At 48.1% G+C, this 18,614-nt stretch overlaps 1 protein-coding gene and 1 long non-coding RNA gene across 2 annotated transcripts in view; both read left to right on the forward strand.

Moving 5' to 3' along the window:
• The window catches only part of TRANK1 (tetratricopeptide repeat and ankyrin repeat containing 1), a 93,927-nt gene extending 83,348 nt beyond the window's left edge, over positions 1-10,579 (forward strand). Inside the window, 5 exon segments of the mRNA XM_020902119.2 lie at positions 828-973; positions 3,761-5,960; positions 5,962-6,811; positions 8,080-8,175; positions 9,212-10,579. Coding sequence (XP_020757778.2) covers positions 828-973; positions 3,761-5,960; positions 5,962-6,811; positions 8,080-8,175; positions 9,212-9,312 — 3,393 coding nt within the window. The 3' untranslated portion in view covers positions 9,313-10,579.
• Positions 10,580-11,793: 1,214 nt separating this feature from the next.
• LOC110142767 (uncharacterized) lies at positions 11,794-14,470 on the forward strand. The gene is made up of 2 exons (XR_002315405.2): positions 11,794-12,642; positions 14,263-14,470. It is a non-coding gene; the product is annotated as an uncharacterized lncRNA (long non-coding RNA).
• Positions 14,471-18,614: the final 4,144 nt, after the last annotated feature.

Below are 18,614 nucleotides of genomic sequence, written 5' to 3' on the forward strand. Positions count from 1 at the left end.
CACACGCCCTTAGTTGAACAGTTGAGATGTACAGTTGACCCTTGAGCAGTGTCGGAGTTGAAAATCCACATATAATTTATACTTGTCCCTCTGTATCTGAGGTTCTTCTGTGTCCTCAGTTCCACAGCAGGAATTCAACCAACTGCAGACCATGTAGCACTGTAGTATTTATTACTGAAAAAAAGAATCTGTGTGTAAGTGGACCATGTAGGTCAAATCTGTGTTGTCAACTATAATCAAATCCATCAATATCTCTTCCGAAGTTTGTGTGTTTTGAGTTTTGTTGAAGATTTTCTTGACCTCAGAATCACAGAGATATTCTCATACATTCTCCTCCAATGGAGCTTTCCTGGTGACTGAGACAAGTTAAGAATCTGACTGCAATGCAGGAGACTTGGGTTCAATCCCTGATGATCCTCTAGAGGAGGAAACAGTAACCCACTCCAATATTCTTGCCTAGAGAACTCCACGGATAGAGAGCCTGGAGGGCTACAGTTCATGGGATAATAATGAGTTAGATAGGACTTAGCAACTCACACCCACACACATACACACACACACACACACACACTTCTCCAATAGCTTTCTCACTTAGACCTTTAACCACCTGGAGCTTCTATTTGTGTATGGTGTGAGGTTGGAATTTCACTTTATTTTTCTTCATGGAAAGAATTAGTTTTCCTAAATTACCTAGGTTTTAGTGTTTTTCACCGGATTTTAACAGATTCCAGACATACAAACATCCTCTTTATTATTCATGGTTTTGGTTTACTTTTAAGATGAAAATTTGCTCTAAATATTCTGAATAAAGTTTTACTCTGTCCTAGGTAAAAGATGCCGCCTATTTCTATAAGCGAAGTCAGTGTTACAAAGATGCTTCCCGATGCTTTGAGCAGATTCAGGAATTTGATCTAGCCCTCAAAATGTACTGTCAAGAGGAGCTGTTTGAAGAAGCGGCTATGGCAGTGGAAAAGTAGGTGGTTTTATTCTCTTCCTCCCTTTTCCCCATCCCCAAGCCCTGCCTTTCCGTTGCTCCTTGGGGAGGTGTTATCTTGCTCTTCTTTTTGTTTTTATCCCTGGCCATGAGGCTTGTGGGAATCTTACTTTCCCGACCAGGGATCAAACCCGTGCTACCTGTAGTGGAAGCACCAAGTCGTAGCCACTGGTCCAACAGGGAAGTCCCTGTCTTGCTCTTCTGAAATGGCTTGACCAGGTCACCCTCCTTATACTTGAGTGGTGGCCTTGATGCTGAGTCAAGAGTTCCTTGAACACAGTGTCATGAGGAGAAGGGGCAGAAGAAGATGAAGGATGTATTGTAAGTGTGTATATCACCTGCCCAGCAATTTCATGATTGATGGTTCTGACCTCTCCGCCTTTACCGGCTGAGTTGACAGTTTCACTGATGTGGATGGATAGAGGTCAGAGCACTAGTGGGCAGTCACAAAGTTGTGCCTCATCATGATCTACTGGTGGACACCCAGCCAGGCGCTGGTACATGTGTATATGATATGTATGTCCACATGCCCGTAGTTGTAGGACACACAAGTTTCATACATGACCTAGAGGAGCCTCCTTGAGCCTTCAGCCTAACTGATGTTCCAAAGATGAAGTGGAGACAGATGGGGTTAACGGCTGATAAGGACTCTAGAAACATCAGACCTCCTGATGCCTTCTGGGAGGAGGTCTTCCAGGTGGAAGGAGACAGCTAGAATTGCAGAGGCTGCTGTTTTGCATTTCTGCTCAACAGCTCCTGGAAAAGTAAACTGTGGCTTGGTTCTGTATTTTCTTTGCTTTCTACCAAATTATACATGTGATAAAATGAATGGGATTGACCAGGTGTTCAAGCTTTATATTTTTAAGTTAGCATTTATTAAAGTATATCGTATATTTTTAAAAAGAGCATTATTTTCACAAGGTAAATACACTTGTATAACCAGCACCTAGATAAAGAAATTGAGTTTTATGTTTAGAAATGGAAAAGTAAGTGTCTAGTGTCACAGTTGGTAAACGAGCATATTTCTTTATCCAGGTCTTTGGTGCCATTATGCATAAGATACACACAGCATGTATGTATTAGTCAGCTCAGGCTGCCATAATGAAATGCCATAGCTTGGGTGGCTTAAAGAACAGAAATTTATTTTCTCATAGTTTTGGAGGCTAGAAGTTCACAATCAAGGCTCCTGTCAGTTGGGCTACTGGTGGAGTTCTCTTCCTTCCCTATCTGGTGTCGGTTCTTATAAGGACACTAATCCTATTAGATCAGGACCCCACCCTTATAACCTCAATTAACCCTAATTACTCCCTTAGAGGCCTCATCTCCAAATACAGTCACACTAGGGGTTAGGATTTCAACATATGAATTGTAAGGGTCACAAACCATCAGTCCATAACAGGATGCCAGGTGTGGCATTGATTGTGTACCCAGTTGTCAGGGTGCTATGTACTCTGAGTAATTGACCAGGCCAGTTCCCTTGTGAGGCCATATGATGAAAGCAATTGAGAGGGGTTGGGGGGTTTTTTTGTACTTTCAATTATTTTAATCTTCTGTTCTCACTTTGCCAGGATAGCATTGAATAATCATTGCTTTCTCCCCAGAAACATTTTTTAGGGTCTCTCATTATTTTGTTTATCAGCTTTCCTGAGGTATTGAATGAACTCTTTAATGATATGTTGAGTTGAGATCTAAGTGTTGTCAGTACTAATTGGAGCCTAGCACTTGATTTATCTGAGTCTTTTGAATGCTCTACATACTGGATGTAGAATTCAATTGCTAGCTGGCCTGACTTAACATGTAATGAGCAGATTTTATATTTTAAAGCCAAATACCTGGCTAGTTCCTTAAACCTACTGTAAATACCCTCTATTCTATCAGACAAAGCTTATGAGAGGGGTTCAACCTCAGTCATACCCGTTCAGAGAGGTCCTGTTATAAGAGGGGATCTGATGTTTGTAAGATGACCCCAGGGCAGCAGGAGGTTCCTGGGTATCTGGTTGTGAGGAAATACGTTTTGTCCCCTGCAAGAGTTCAAAAGTAGGCATGTTTCACTGGATTGGCCCAGTGCCTTGAAAATTGGTATGTGGGGTATACTCACTTGAATCAACAGTGTCAAAGGGAACTTGACTTCAAGACTTCATTCATCTCACACTAAATCAATCACATGCATTCTTGGTAAAAAGAGAAAAGTGACAAGTTGGATAATAAGGGGAAGACTGATGTAATGGCTGGTGTGTCTGCAGCCCCCATTTCACACTTTCTCCTTTATCAGGTATCAGCCTCCATAGGCTGTATACCTAAAATGATTAGCAAGCTCTTATGCAAATTTAAGGGATTTCCCCCCCCCCCAAGAATAATTTTGACTATGAATACTTTATGCCTTACAGGTTAACTTGTAACGTAACTGTCACTTGCCTAGGATACAACTCTATTACATTCTTTTCTTCAAATTTTTTTTTTTAATGTTTATTCTTTTTCAGTTTTGTTTGGGTTTGTTTCTTTTTTCTTTTTTAACTATTTTCTTCTTTTTGTGCAACTCCACTATATTTTATTAATTAAACATACTTGTGCTGGGTTCCTTTGGGGAATAAAGAATTAATTTTATAGTATAAAATGAAGTCTTGATAAAGATGCTGGCTAACTTTAGGTCCAGTTTGGTGGGTCCTATCTACAAGTGGGCATTTTATATAAGTTGCTCTGTTCTGCACTTTATAAATTTTATACGGGGTGATGCTGAGTTGACATCGGTGTTGTCTGTCTTTGCAGGTATGAAGAAATGCTAAGGGCCAAGGCCCTTCCTGTCTCCAAGCTCTCCTATTCTGCCAGCCAATTTTACTTGGAAGCTGCAGCCAAGTACCTGAGCATGAATAAAACGAAGGAGATGATGGCTGTGCTCTCAAAGCTTGACACTGAAGACCAGCTGGTGTTCCTGACATCTCGGAAGCGGCTGGCGGAGGCCGCCGACCTGCTCAACAGGGAAGGTCGGAGGGAAGACGCTGCCCTGCTGATGAAGCAGCACGGCTGCCTCTTGGAGGCTGCCAGGCTCACCGCTGACAAGGACTTCCAGGCCTCGTGTCTTCTAGCGGTTGCCCGTCTCAACGTGGCCAGGGATTCCAACGTCGACCTTACCAAGACCATCCTCAGAGAAGCCCTGGACCTCTGCCATCAGACCAACCAGCTGTCTGGCATCGCCGAGGCCCACTTCCTGCAGGGGGTGATCATGAGAGATTTCTTGAAGCTCAAGGATGCTTTCCTGAAGTTTGACACCCTCAACCACTCGGCGGGGGCAGTGGAGGCGCTCTACCAAGCCACCAGCCGCTGTGAGGTCCAGCCCGAGGAAGTCCTGGCTCTGGCTCCGGGGGGCCTTGGGGTCCTCCTCGATCTGGTCAGGGCCCTCAGAAGAGTGACCACCAATGCCGAGAAGGAGATGGTCAAGTCTTGCTTTGAGTTTTTTGGGATCTCGCAGGTGGATGCCAAGTACTGTCAGATAGCTCAGAACGACCCTGGACCCATATTACGCATCATTTCTGACCTGGATTTGAACTTGAAGGAGAAGAAAACAAAAGACCATTTCTTGATAATGATGGATCAGGTGAAATTAGCCCTAAACAAGCACCTTCTGAGCAGGCTATGTCAGATCACAGAGAGCCTGCTTGTGAAGACCTACCCAGGTGTCTGCATGAAGTTTGTCGTGGGCTTAAAATGCGAGGACGGATGCTGTGAAGACTTCCACAGGCCTTTGCGGCGTCACGAGGCCAAGTGTTTGGTCCAGTCAAAAATACACCTGGTGGCCATCAAGGGGTTACTGTTGGAAGCCAAAAGAGTATTTCCTAAAGTCTTAGCTGAAGAACTTGAAGAGATCGATTACATTTTGTCTCTGGACAAGCACGGCCTTTGCAAATCCTTGCTGAATGTCGTCTTCCCTAAGCATTTCCACCAGAGAGTGTTGTCAGAAAACCCTATGGCATGCAAAGAAGTCCTCAAACCACATTACAAATCCTTCCGATCCTACAGGTCTGCCCTGAAAGAATACATCCACGTCCTGTTTCAAAACGAAAGGGCCCGGAGCCGCCGGGAGTCCACGGACCTGTGGCTGAGCGCCATACAGGCTTTTCTTCTGTCTTCCAGCTACCCCGATGAGCTCGACAAGCTGCTCCACCAGGAGGAGGACCAGTACAACCGGGAACTCAAAGCCCTGCAGTGTGAACAAGAGAAAAGGGGCAGGGACAGAGGCAGCAGGCTGAAAGGAATAGAAGGGAAATTCGGCATGCTGGCGCCCAACAAGGATGACGAGAGCACGGAGAAGCCCCACCTATGCTTCATCCGACTGCTGCAGGACTCCATCCACCAGTTCTACGTGTGCAGGAACCCAGAAGACTTCAAGAGGCGCTTTTTCCGTTTCATGAATGTCCTGGTCAAGAGGTGCAAAGAGCCGCTGATCCCCAGCATCGGGAACACGGTGGCCCTGCTGGAGCTCCAGTTTGTCCACTGTGGGGTGGTCCTGGCCCGCCTCTGGAAGAATGCCGTCTTGTGCCTCCCGAAGAGCTACATCGCGCTCTTGCATTACTGGGAGTTCCTGTTCAGCAAGAAGGACCGGGAGCCCGGGGACGTGTTCGCCATCATTCAGGAGTACAGACCCAAGGACCTGACCAGGGCCATTCACAAGTTCCGGTTCCACCTGTCCTACCTCGTCAAGGTGCTCTGCGGCTGCGAGAATGCCAACTTCAACGTCCTGCTGGACGCCTTCAGCGACATCGACTACGTGGTGTCCGGGGAGGCCGAGCGGACACTGGTGCTGTGCCTGGTGATGCTGGTGAACACCGAGGGCGTGCTGCAGCCGTCCTGCAAGCCTCTCCTGTCCAGCCAGTTCCAGGAGCTTGAAACCAGGCTGCAGCTGCTGGGCATGGAGTGCCCGGGCCGGGTCCCGGAGCGCCTGCTCAGAGTGGTGAAGCGAGTGCGGCTGGCCTGTCAACGTGAAGTCCGTGGCGGAGGCGCTACAGGACCTGCTCTTTGAGCGGGACGAAGAGTTCCTCATGGACTGCCACTGGCAGTGGGACAGTGGGCACACCAAAGGGACCGTGGTCCGGGGCCTCTACCACGAGGAGATCCGGCTGAACCGCCTGTTCTCCGTGGATCCCGTGGACTACTTGGCCGAACCCGAATACGAGGTCGGCCAGGACGAGCCGGAGGAGCTGGCCTTGGAGGGGGACCACGTCCTCGCCTCCATCCTCTCGCAGAAGCAGCGGAGGGCGTCCATCCGCCGGAAGATGCGGAGGGTTTGCCTCGTGGTGTCTTTGTGCATCAGATGGAAGAGAGGAAGGGCGGGAGGCCAGGCCGAGCACTTCAGGGAGGAGGGCAGAGAGCCCACGGCTGGGAACTTCAAAAAGGCTGACGTGGACCGGACCCAGTGCGACCTGTGCGGGGTCAAGTTCACCCGCGGGCCCGAGAACTATTTCACCCCAGATCAGGCATTTGAGGACGCGGCTCCCGAGGCTGTAGCCCTTTCTGGGGCAGAGCTGGAAGATGAGCAAGGATGGGAGAGGAGCAGTGAGTCCTATGAGCAGCACATCCGCCTGGAAAGCCACCAGACGCAGCAAGTGGCCTACCAGAGGTACTTGGAGTTTTTCTGCGAGACGGTGGACCCGGCGATGGAGGAAGGCAAGCTGGTGGTGCAGGATATGGAGCAGAGCGCTTGGGGTCACAGACACCTGGGCGCCAAAGAGCACAGCCATGTACTCCAGAGGAAGGTCCAGGAGAACATCAAGAAGGTCTCTGACTCAGTGGAGGACCTGTACAGACGGAAGGCCTGGGCTGATGGTAAGGGTCCTCGAGAGGCGGGCCCAGATGGTGGCGGAACCCGGGCTTTGAGGACTTGGGTCCAAGTCAGGCCCCTTCGTAGTGAGGTCTGACCTGGGGATGCTGGAATCTTGGCAGTAGCTGAGACACAAGTGAAGACCACATGTTCTCCAGTCCCACCAAAGCCCCATTCTTTGGATCACCCCTCCCCCAGTTAAACAATGTGTCATAGTCTTAGGGCATGACGGTTGACAGAAACCATCTAGGGCATGATGCTTTTTCTGGCATGACAGAAAAGGGTTTGCTAACCAATGCTATGGAGACGATAGAAGGAGAATGCCTCCAGTCTTGAGAAAATTCTTTAAACCTTCCTTGATTCATTTATTCAGGGATATCTTGAGCGCCTGCTATGGGCTGAACCCGATCTAGTAGCTCAGACGGTGAAGAATCTGCCTGTAATGCAGGAGACCTGGGTTTGATCCCTGAGTGGGGAAGAGACCCTCGAGAAGGGAATAGGTACCCACTCCAGTATTCTTGCCTGGAGAATTCCATGGACAGAGGAGTCTGGTGGGCTGCAGTCCATAGTGTCGCAAAGAGTCAGAACGACTGAGCAACTAACACTTTGACTTGACTAAAATCTAGCCTGCATACCTGGTCTTTCCCTTTTAGGTCCTCACACCACACCCAGTGTGAGCCTCTTAAAAGAATTCTTACGTGATCTGTGAATCGGGTATCCTCTGACATCTTTATTAGCTCCATCTTAGCGAAACTGAGTACAAGTTATGTATGTTGTTGTTTAGTTGCTAAGTCGTGTCCGACTCTTTTACAACCCTGTGGACTGTAGCCAGGCTCCTCTGTCCATAGGGTTTCCCAGGCAAGGATACTGGAGTGAGGTGTCATTTCCTTCTCCAGGGGATCTTCCCAACCCAGGGATCATCAGCATCTTCTGCATTGGAAGGTGGATTCTTTACCACTGAGACACGAGGGAAGAGGGGAGTTATGTATAAAATTAGTGAAATTGTATGTTTTTAAATCATTCTAGAATTCAGACAGTCCAGTTGAAGGTAAGAACAGTTTGAAAAGCTTCCTCCAAAGGCTTGCTATTGGCATTCCCTCCAGACAGGGACATGTAGTTTCTGCTCCTGGTGGCAGACAGCAGCCTTTCACTGCCCTTCTCAGAGGAAGCGGAGACAAGATCCTGGGAGGTGGGGGCTTTGACTCTTAGTACTGAGCGTCCTCATCCCTACAGCCGCCCCTTCACTCAAAGCCCTGGTTCTTTGGTTCTCTAGCGGAGGAGGTCATGGCTCGGCTGGTCAACATGCTGATCCCGTCCGTCAGGGATGCACAGGAGTGGCTGAGGAAAACACAGCTGCACCAGGAGGAAGGTGAGGAGTCCTTCGTCCCAGGGTGACGCTCTGGGTCTCGTGGCCCTTGGTTCTGCTGACTCCCAGGTCGGTCTGCAGTGCGGCCGCCTGCGTTGTGAGCAGTGGTCGCTCACTGTCTGGGAACACCGCCCCCAGCAACTCTGATCAGTAGCAGCAGAGTGACGGGGCTCCCCCATCTGACTTTGAGGGCTGTTACTTGGCTTCTTGCTTTTCCCAAAATCTTTGCCACTCATGAGCTGTTACCAGTGGCTCTATATTACTTCTTGTACTCCGTACAGTGACTCCCAGGATGGGCAGAGTGTATCCCTTGATAAATGTTTGCCTGTGCAAGTCCTTCTTGTAATTCTGTGAGTGTATTTATATATTGAGCGTCTGGAATGTATCAGCACTGTTCTGGGCTTGGGGATATAAGACAACTTTGTGAACTAAACAAACAAAATCTTTGGGGAAACTTGCATACATCTTCCTTCAGAGAATTTAAAGCTGGTATAGAGTGAGCCTGGGTTTCTTTCCTGACAGAATCTTCTTGCTGAATTCTATATGATCTGGAAAGCCTCCCCCTGTTGGTAGTATCTTTCTTCTTCATCCTCCTAGTGTTTCACTTGTCCCAGATTGCCCTTCTGTGAGTCCTCATGACCCAGATGCTACTGGAAAATCCAAACTCTGGAGCTGGGGAAAACCGGGAAGGACTTGACACAAATGTCTCTGCCAATAATCTTTAGATTTTAGTCTCTGATGGCACTGTGATTTTTTGTGATTGCTTCAAACAGAAGAACATAACTGGGATACCATCTCAAGTTGCGGTTGAATTTCATTTTTGTTGAACTTATTTTTCATTTAAAGGGCCTCTAAAAGAAGGGGAGAGGAGCTAGCCTGTGAAAGAACGTTCTGGAGAAGGGTGTTTAGCTCTAGCTTTTTTTTTTTTTTCTTCTTCTTTTTCAACATTAGATGTTATTAGGATGTTATTATATATTGCAGTAAAATGGAAAAAAAAAATCACCATTCTGCTTTTTTTTTTTTTTTGCTTTTTAAACAGGTGTCGTTCAGGAAGATGTTTACGAAAATGAAGTGGAAGACTTTGGTGAGCTTCGTCCCAGAAGGCGTCCTCGGAAATGTGCAAAGCAGAAGAAGCACTAACATCCATATAGCTGCTGCTGCTTAAACCTTCAGAACGTTCCATCCTGACTTAGAATCCCAAGTGCTGGGGCAGAAGAGGAAAATAATATACATTAGCAGTGAAAGTGGGATGAGGGGTCTAGCATCACCTTTGCTTTTCATCCTTATTATTTCTCTCTCTGTGGCGGTTTGGGGTCCACTGCTTCCTCAGAGAAGGGGCCTCTTAAGTGCTTAGCCAAGTTTGAGTCCAGCAGGACTGGTTCTCCCTAAAACAAGCTCAGATGACCAGAGTCATAGCTGCAGGAAAGCTTGGGACCCACCCCCCGCCCCCCCCCGAGGCTCCCAGGTCTCTGGCTCATCATCACCATGACCCCAGTCAGTAGCAGGTACACCCCACACCTCAGTGTCACCGCTGCCCTGGCCTGAGAACCATGCCCTTAGCCTTTTCTCTCCGCGGAAACTTTTCTGCCTGCTTGCCCCTATTTGTTGAGATCATTCTCAGCTGCCTGTGCAAGTGGCGATTAGACTACCTCAGAATGTAGTCAAGGATTCCCCATCTCCTTGGGGAGTAGCCAGCCTCAGGACCAGCTCCCTGGAAGGAGAGGCTGGGGGATGTGGCTGTGGTGGGTTCCCGGCCTATCTCTCCAAGGTTGTCTCCAGCCTCTCTTGGCTCTGGTGCAGACCTTCCAAACAGTGTTTTGTGTGTAGCCCTGTCTGTCTTGTTTCCTTGGGTCTCTGTGGCAAGTCGCCCTAGCTGACCTTGACATTCCAACGAGTTTCCCCGCATTGAGCTCCCCGCTGTGGCAGATTCATAGGGATTTTTCTTCGAGTCACCGCCCCGTGGCTTGCAGGTCCGGGAAGAGGAGGGGATCGTGGGCCTGTTTGCAGGAGGCCACTGCTGCCCGCCGAGCCATTGGTCTGTCCCTTTCCAGAAACCCACCTGCCTCTCTCACCATCACTGCCCCCCTTGCCCCCACTCCTGAGCCCACCCTGGTGCCAAAGGTCAGGCTCGCGTGAGTCGGTTACTGTTTCCGCATTACCACGGAACCTGCCTTCTCCCCTCTCCCCGAGCCGCTGCCACTTTGGCTGCTGTTTTCTCTTCATTGTCTTTCTGAAACGACTCTTGTTTCCTTGAAATGTAAGGTTTTTAATTTTTATTAGGTTATGGTTCTAATTTTTATTCCAGGTGTTTTTATAAACTTCATTTGCCAGAAGAAAAAAGAGAAGAAAAAAAAAATCAAATCTTGCTGTATGATCACATTTTTATAAAGTTAAATCATTTCTCTTACATACATCTGTCCACTTGTTTATTTCTCATCTCTTTACTTAGAGACTCAAGGGGTACATCTTAAAACTTGGTAAATCTTGGGGCAGGGGAGGGTTGGGTCAAGTTGGTGGCTACTGATCCAGACAGAAGCTTGCTGTGTTTTCTGTAACTCAGAAATCCAGGGCCCAAAGACCCACAGCTGGTTGCACCATCTCTTGCAGGCCTGCCTGTGTGAATTCTTTCCCTTTGGGTGTTTCCACACAGGCAGAGTTCTGAACAGGTAACAGGAACATTACCCTGGGAGACAGGAGAGCCAGCCTTGAATCCTGGTCCTGTCCCAAGGAGCCATTTAGTCTGGGACTAGTCAGACATGGTCCACAGCCCCGAGGGCTGGAATGCGGAACCACCCCCTAGAGACTAGGGATCTGGTATGGCAGGTTTGGGGCCCAGTATTTAATAACAACATAACCTTGTGTCAGGAGCTTCCCAGGTGACACCGTGGTAAAGAATCCACCTGCCAATGCGGTTCAGTCCCTGGGTTGGGAAGATCCCCTGGAGGAGGAAATGGCAACCCACTCCAGTATTCTTGCCTGGAAAATCCCATGGACAGAGGAGCCTGCTGGGCTACAGTCCATGGGGTTGCAGAGTCAGACACGACTGAACATGCACATTACATTGTGCCATGTGGGCTGGTCATTTCTTGTCATGCATCTGCCTCCTTTGGGGTCTTTGCAGGACGGGAATCTGGCATTCATGGGTTCTCCAGGCATGACACCCCCTTCATCTCAGTGCCTAACCCACACACACACACACCCACAGACACAGACACACAGACACACACCCTATCTCCAACTGACTCAGACACACACACACACCCTGACTATCTCCAGCTGACTCAGACACACACACACAGACACACACACATGCACACACACACCCTGACTATCTCCAGCTGACTCAGAAACACACACGCCCTGACTATCTCCAGCTGACTCAGATACACACACACACACCCCGACTATCTCCAGCTGGCTCAGATACACACACACACACACACACACACACGCCCTGACTATCTCCAGCTGGCTCAGATACCCACACACACACACACACACACATGCCCTGACTATCTCCAGCTGACACACACACACACACACACGCCCTGACTATCTCCAGCTGGCTCAGATACACACACACACACACACACACGCCCTGACTATCTCCAGCTGACACACACACACACACACACACACACGCCCTGCACAGCCTACACACACACACACACACACACACACACGCCCTGCACAGCCTACACACACACACACACACACACACACACACGCCCTGACTATCTCCAGCTGACACACACACACACACACACACACGCCCTGACTATCTCCAGCTGACACACACACACACACACACGCCCTGACTATCTCCAGCTGACACACACACACACACACACACACACACGCCCTGACTATCTCCAGCTGACACACACACACACACACACACACACACACACACGCCCCGACTATCTCCAGCTGACACACACACACACACACACACACACGCCCCGACTATCTCCAGCTGACTCACACACACACACACACACACACGCCCTGACTATCTCCAGCTGACTCAGAGTCTGAGATGCCTTCAACATGTTCCCAGATTGATACTATGTGATTGTCAGAAATCTGCACCCCTGGTTGGTCCTTAAGTCCCTGACTCAAAGGACAGGTAACCACTCTCCCTTGCCACTTAAGTCTCTTTCCTCGGCACTGGGACTGTCTTTACCTGATCGATCCTGTCCCTCTAAACATGCTTTAGAGATGGTGCCTGTAGAATGCAAGGCAGGTGGGGGCCACCAGGAGCCATCCCCCCATCCAGCAGCCCCCACAACAGCACAGAGGTTTAGAGCTGAACTTGACAGACACGCATACCTCACAATGGCAGAGGCAGCAGGCCTGCCAGTGACGATGCGGAGCTGAGCCACGCTGCCACCTGCCACCCAGAAAATGTGGCTCCTCACTCACTAAGAGGGAGGGAAAGCCATCAGCAAGGTACCAGGCGTTCTTTAGGTGGGTTGTTGTTGAGAAAGCTGCCTCCCAGTTCTGCAGGATCCTACCCGACTCAGAGCCTGTGTTCTCTGCTTAAGACACAGCATCTCACCCTCCTCAGTGGGGATATGACCTGAGTGTCTGATAGAACTCTTTGGGGAATGGGCTGCACAGAAAGGAGAACTGTCACCACAGGATCTTGGAAGCGAGCCCTGAGTTTGAAATTTGGCTACTTACTCTGGCCGTGGGCATTCAGACACGTTATTTAAAATCTGAGCCCGTGCAGGCATTTATAACATGGAAATAATGACACAAGCTTGGAGCTTGGGTGTAACTGCATTATCTTCCCTCCTACCCTGCCTCCCTTCCCTCGAGGGACCAAGAAGGCAAGAAGATGCCAGGCATCTATTTCCAGGGCAGGGAGAAATGGTCACGAAGGATGACAAGAAGGGGACAGAGCTGGGTCAGCCTTGTGTGGTCTGGATGGATGTGGAGACATTTCTATGAGGGCTTTATTCCCTGGGGCCCAACCTTTTTAGAGACTGAGGCTATTTTTAGCCCACGTTTTTGTGATTCTGCAGGACAGCTGTTTCAGGCAAGTATGTAGGCCACTCTGTGATATTTGGAGTCATCATTTTAAGGTTAGGGAGTGGGATGGGGGAAGACAACGAGAATAACTCCTGAGTTTCTAGATGCATCGTTGGGAGATTTACCCCTACCCTGCAGAATGCTGCAGCCTGCATTTTCTTTGTGGCTACTCTGGAGCTTCTGGAGGGACCAAGCTGATAAACATCCTTCTCTGCGGGGTAGGGGAGGCCTTGCCCCTTGGCATGGGAGATCTTAGTTCCCGGACCAGGGTTGGAACCTGTGCCCCCTGCCGTAGAAGTGTGGAGCCCTAACCACTGGACCATCGGTTAAGTCTCCAGATGAACACTTGTTACTCTTCAAGTTGAGAGTGTTAGTCCTCTTCCAATTTTTTTTTTTTTTGTGTGTGTGTGTGTGGCCATTCTGCTTGCCAAAACCAAATCACGATGGAGAAAAGGTTGGTGACACTCCTGCCAATGAAGCTGTGGGAGGTGGGCTTACCCACAGCTGTGAGAACAAAACCAGGACAGCCTTCCTGGAGGGCACGCTGACAGTATTAAATTTAAAAAAGGACTCACCTTTGGACTCAGCATTTCTACTTTTTGTTTCTTGTTAGCATTTTTAATTGTAAAATACACACAACACGCAATTCACCATCTTACTTTTCAGTGTTAAACACTCACACTATTGTGCAACCATCAGCATCCATCTCCAGAACTTTCTTACCTTGCAAAACTGAAACTGTACCTGTCGCACAACTCCCCATTTCCCCTCCGCCCAGCCCTTGGCACCCCCCATTCCACTCTGGATCCATGATTTTGACCACTCTAGGGACTTGATTAAGTGGACTCCTGCAGCTTTTTTTTCCTTCTGTGACTGGCTTATTTCACTCAGCATAATGTTCTCAAGGTTCACCCATGTAGCATACTGCAGAACTTCCTTCCCTTTTAAGGCAGAAGAATATTTCATTGTATGTATATTACCCGCGTTTCTACTTTAAGGGTTTTCCATTAGAGAAACATTCCTAGAAGTACCCAAATAAATGTCTACTTCCAGAGTCTCCAGGAAAGTGCAGAGTTGGCGACAGCTCAAATTTCAGATGGATACCACGAATATGGGTCAGGTTTTAGTAAGATGTAAATGCGTTGGCATGGAAATGCGGAGAAGATCAATTGTTCCCTGAAAACTCATGCTGAAGAGGAAGCTCTACGGTTCAATCCACTTTAGCAAAAACAAACAAAAATAAAATTTAATTCCAAATTGCTGCTGGTGGTGATCTTGAGTACTCTGTAAGACTTGGGATTTTAAACATAGTTTGGAGTCTGTGTGGTCACAAAGAACAGTAAAGATATTTTTGGAGATGAAAACAGAGAGGAACAGGAGGGCACACATTTGTTGCTCAAAGAGGTGGTCAGAGAGGAGCATGCTCGGTCCACTCATGTGCTTACAAAGTGATATTAAGAGGTGATGATAGGGATGTCCCTGGCGTTCCAGTGGTTAAGACTTCACCTTCCAATGCAGGGGGTGTGGGTTCCATCCCTGGTGGACGAGCTGAGATCTCATATGTCTTGGGGCCAAAAAAACAAAACAAAACAGAAGCAACATTGTAAGAAATTCAATAAAGACTTTTAAAAAATGGTTCATGTCAAAAAATGTTTAAAAGGGGGCTATGATAATCCAGTAGGAAAGGAACCTCTTGGAGACACCCCTTGAGGTCCCATAGGTCTAGCTCTGTCCTGCGCTGTTCATCCAACTGACCCCCATCCAGCTGGTGTTCATCTACAGCCAGTGGTAATAAGAGGGCACCTCAGCTTCTAAGGTCATCCATCAGTCACACCTTGAACTTTATCACTGACCCTGCTATGGCTTCTTATTAATCTTTGTGCAGGCATACTCCCTGAGAGAAGCCTTGCCCTTGATTCTCCCAACCGATGGTATCTTCCTGCTACCTTCCCTGACTTCTTTCCTGAGCTTCGAAGACACACTCATCTGGCTATGAAGCTTGAAAAGTGAAAGTGAAAGTCGCTCACTCGTGTCCGACTCTTTACGATCCCAGGGACGATACAGTTCATGGAATTTTCCAGGCCAGAATACTGAAGTGGATAGCCTTTCCCTTCTCCAGGGGATCTTCCCAACCGAGGGATCGAACCCAGGTCTCCCACATTGCAGTGGATTCTTTACTGACTGAGCCACAACGGAAACCCCAGTGGAGCTTGACGGAATGCAAACACCCACTGCACCCGCTGTTGTGCAGAGAGTATGCTGGCTCAGACGGGCGAGTGAGTACCCACAGCGACCCCAGGAGGCAGGTGTCGGGGTCACACGCATTATACAGATGAGAACTGAGGCTCTGAGAGCTCCACCGAGCCCCGCCCCTCAGGACCCACCTCTCCAGCACTCGCCTGTGGGGATCACAGCTAAGTCTGCTTCAACTGTACAAAGGTAGACAGGGTGGTAGTTCTCTTGGCATAGAAACACTTTTCTTCCTTTTTTTTTTTTTAGTTCTACCACCTAATTGCTACCAACCCATCTCCCTCCACCCTCGTGCACACATGCTCAGTCATGTAATTCCATGGACTGCAGCCCGCCAGGCTCCTCTGTCCATGGACTTTTCCAGGCAAGAATACTGGAGTGGGTTGCCATTTCCTTCTCCATTTTCTTCCATTTTCTATTCCACCAATTTCCTCCCTCTTTCAGTTTTCCTTCACATAGCATGTTTCCAGTTTCCTGGAATCCTTTGACTATTCTGACTGCTCACTTTGCAGGTGGTTATTTGGCAGTGGGGAGTTGGGGGAGCACCTGTTTGTTTTTTTTTTTTTCAATCACTGCTCACAAAGTCCCTTTTCCTGGCTGATAGCTTCAGGGCTTCTTTCCCACCACGTCTCTGGTAGCATTGGCCCAGGAGCGGAACCTCCCCGGGACAATACAGGGTCTGTCACAACCAAGGGAGGGAAAGAGCCTCTCACCTGGAATGTTCCCGACTTCACAGAGGAGGAATCAGAACAGACCAGGTTGGTGAGTTTTTGTCTTTTACTCAAAGCTTCTGGGCCAGAGTAAGGGGGAAACACTTTATCTCCACCCTCCCTCCCCACGGAGGCTGTGAGATGGCTGAACGGCTGGACCAAAGTGAGAAGATGCTGTTTGTCTTCCTGGAGATTGTTCCAGATGCCAAACATCGGAGTCCTCCGAATTAACTGAGAGATGGCTGACCTTGATCGTTAATTCTCTCAGCTCATCAAAAGTCAGGTTAGAGTTTTCAAGGCGATCTGGGTTTGTAATAGAAACACTTTCCGGAAGAACTCTAATCTTCCTCCTATCGAGGATTTTCAAATAAATTTTTTAAAGAAGCAGAAATCCTATTTAGAACAAAAGTAGACTCTGGAGATGTTAGTCTGTCAGGCTGACTGTTGGGGGAGGAAACATGGCCTATCCCCAGGCCCAGCTGTGAGTAGGCAGGATACACGTGTGTGTGTATGCATGTGTGTGAGTGTGTGTGTGTGTGTGTGTGTGTGTGTAGAGGAGTCAGGACATGAAAGAAGGTGCATGTGGCTGAATCTCTCATTCCTTCTGTCCCTTCATTGCGTTTAACTCAAAGGAAAAAAATGCACAGGCTGCTTGGGGGTGTCCAGGTGGAAGGAAGCCACAGCAGTTTAGTTCAAGTGAACTGCAATCCGCAAATATATCTGAGAATGAGTCTTTGCCAAGGGAAAAACACTGTTTTGTCTACCCTTTTTATAGGAGATATTTTAAAAAGTTAAGTGAGAACCTACAATCTGAAGGGTCTACACCTCCTTTTTTTTCACCCTGCAGTGATGGGAGTAGGTGAGTGGGGCGGGGTTGTCAGGGAGGGGCAGAGGGAATTCCGTGCAGTGGGGAGGGGACAGTATGTCTGGCTTAAGGAGAGGAGAACTAGAGGCCTTCGTGACTAGGGCTGTCACCCCAGCAATGATAACCAGGTATATTAGTCTGCTTGGGGATGCTTACACAACAGACATATATCTTCTTGGTTCTGGTGGCTCCATAGCTGAGATGAAGCCATTGGCAGTTTGGTCTTTCCTGAGGCCTTGCTCCTCGACTTGCAGATGGCTGTCTTCTCCCAGTGTCTACACACGACCTTCCCTCTGTGACACGACCTTCCCTCTGTGAAACTGTGTCCAAATTTCCACTTCCTATAAGGAAACTGATTCTATTGGATTAGGGTCCAACCTAATGACCTCATTTAACCTGATCACCACTTTAAAGACCCTATCTCCAAACACAGTCACATTTTGAGGTACTAGGAATTAGGATTTTAACCTATGAATTTAGGGGTGGGGTGATACAACTTCCCAAAGAAAGGTAATGCCAAAGAATGCTCCAACTACTGCACAATTGCACTCATCTCACGTGCTAGTAGAGTAATGCTCAAAATTCTCCAAGCCAGGCTTCAGCAATATGTGAACCGTCAACTTCCAGATGTTCAAGCTGGTTTTAGAAAAGGCAGAGGAACCAGAAATCAAATTGCCAACATCTGCTGGATCATTGAAAAAGCAAGAGAGTTCCAGAAAAACATCTACTTCTGCTTTATTGACTATGCCAAAGCCTTTGACTGTATGGATCACAATAAACTGTGGAAAATTCTGAAAGAGATGGGAATACCAGACCACCTGACCTGCCTCTTGAGAAATCTGTATACAGGTCAGGAAGCAACAGTTAGAACTGGACATGGAACAACAGACTGGTTCCAAATAGGAAAAGTAGTACGTCAAGGCTGTATATTGTCACCCTGCTTATTTAATTTATATGCAGAGTACATCATGAGAAACACTGGGCTGGATGAAGCACAAGCTGGAATCAAGTTTGCCAGGAGAAATACCAATAACCTCAGATATGCAGATGACACCACCCTTATGGCAGAAAGTGAAGAAGAACTAAAGAGCCTCTTGATGACAGTGAAAGAGGAGAGTGAAAAAGTTGGCTTAAAGCTCAACATTCAGAAAACTAAGATCATGGCGTCTGGTCCCATCACTTCATGGCAAATAGATGGGGAAACAGTGGAAACAGTGACAGACTTTATTTTTCTGGGCTCCAAAATCACTGCGGATGGTGATTGCAGCCATGGAATTAAAAGACGTTTGCTTTTAATGGAAAGTTATGACCAACCTAGACAGCATATTCAAAAGCAGAGACATTACTTTGCCAACAAAGGTCCATCTAGTCAAGGTTATGGTTTTTCCAGTGGTCATGTATGGATGTGAGAGTTGGACTATAAAGAAAGCTCAGTGCAGAAGAATTGATACTTTTGAACTGTGGTGTTGGAGAAGACTCTTGAGAGTCCCTTGGACTGCAAAGAGATCCAACCAGTCCATCCTTAAGGAGATTAGTCCTGGGTGTTCATTGGAGGGACTGATGTCGAAGCTGAAACTCCA

The sequence above is a fragment of the Odocoileus virginianus genome, chromosome 26 (assembly GCF_023699985.2).
Source record: "Odocoileus virginianus isolate 20LAN1187 ecotype Illinois chromosome 26, Ovbor_1.2, whole genome shotgun sequence".
Classification (NCBI taxonomy): domain Eukaryota; kingdom Metazoa; phylum Chordata; class Mammalia; order Artiodactyla; family Cervidae; genus Odocoileus; species Odocoileus virginianus.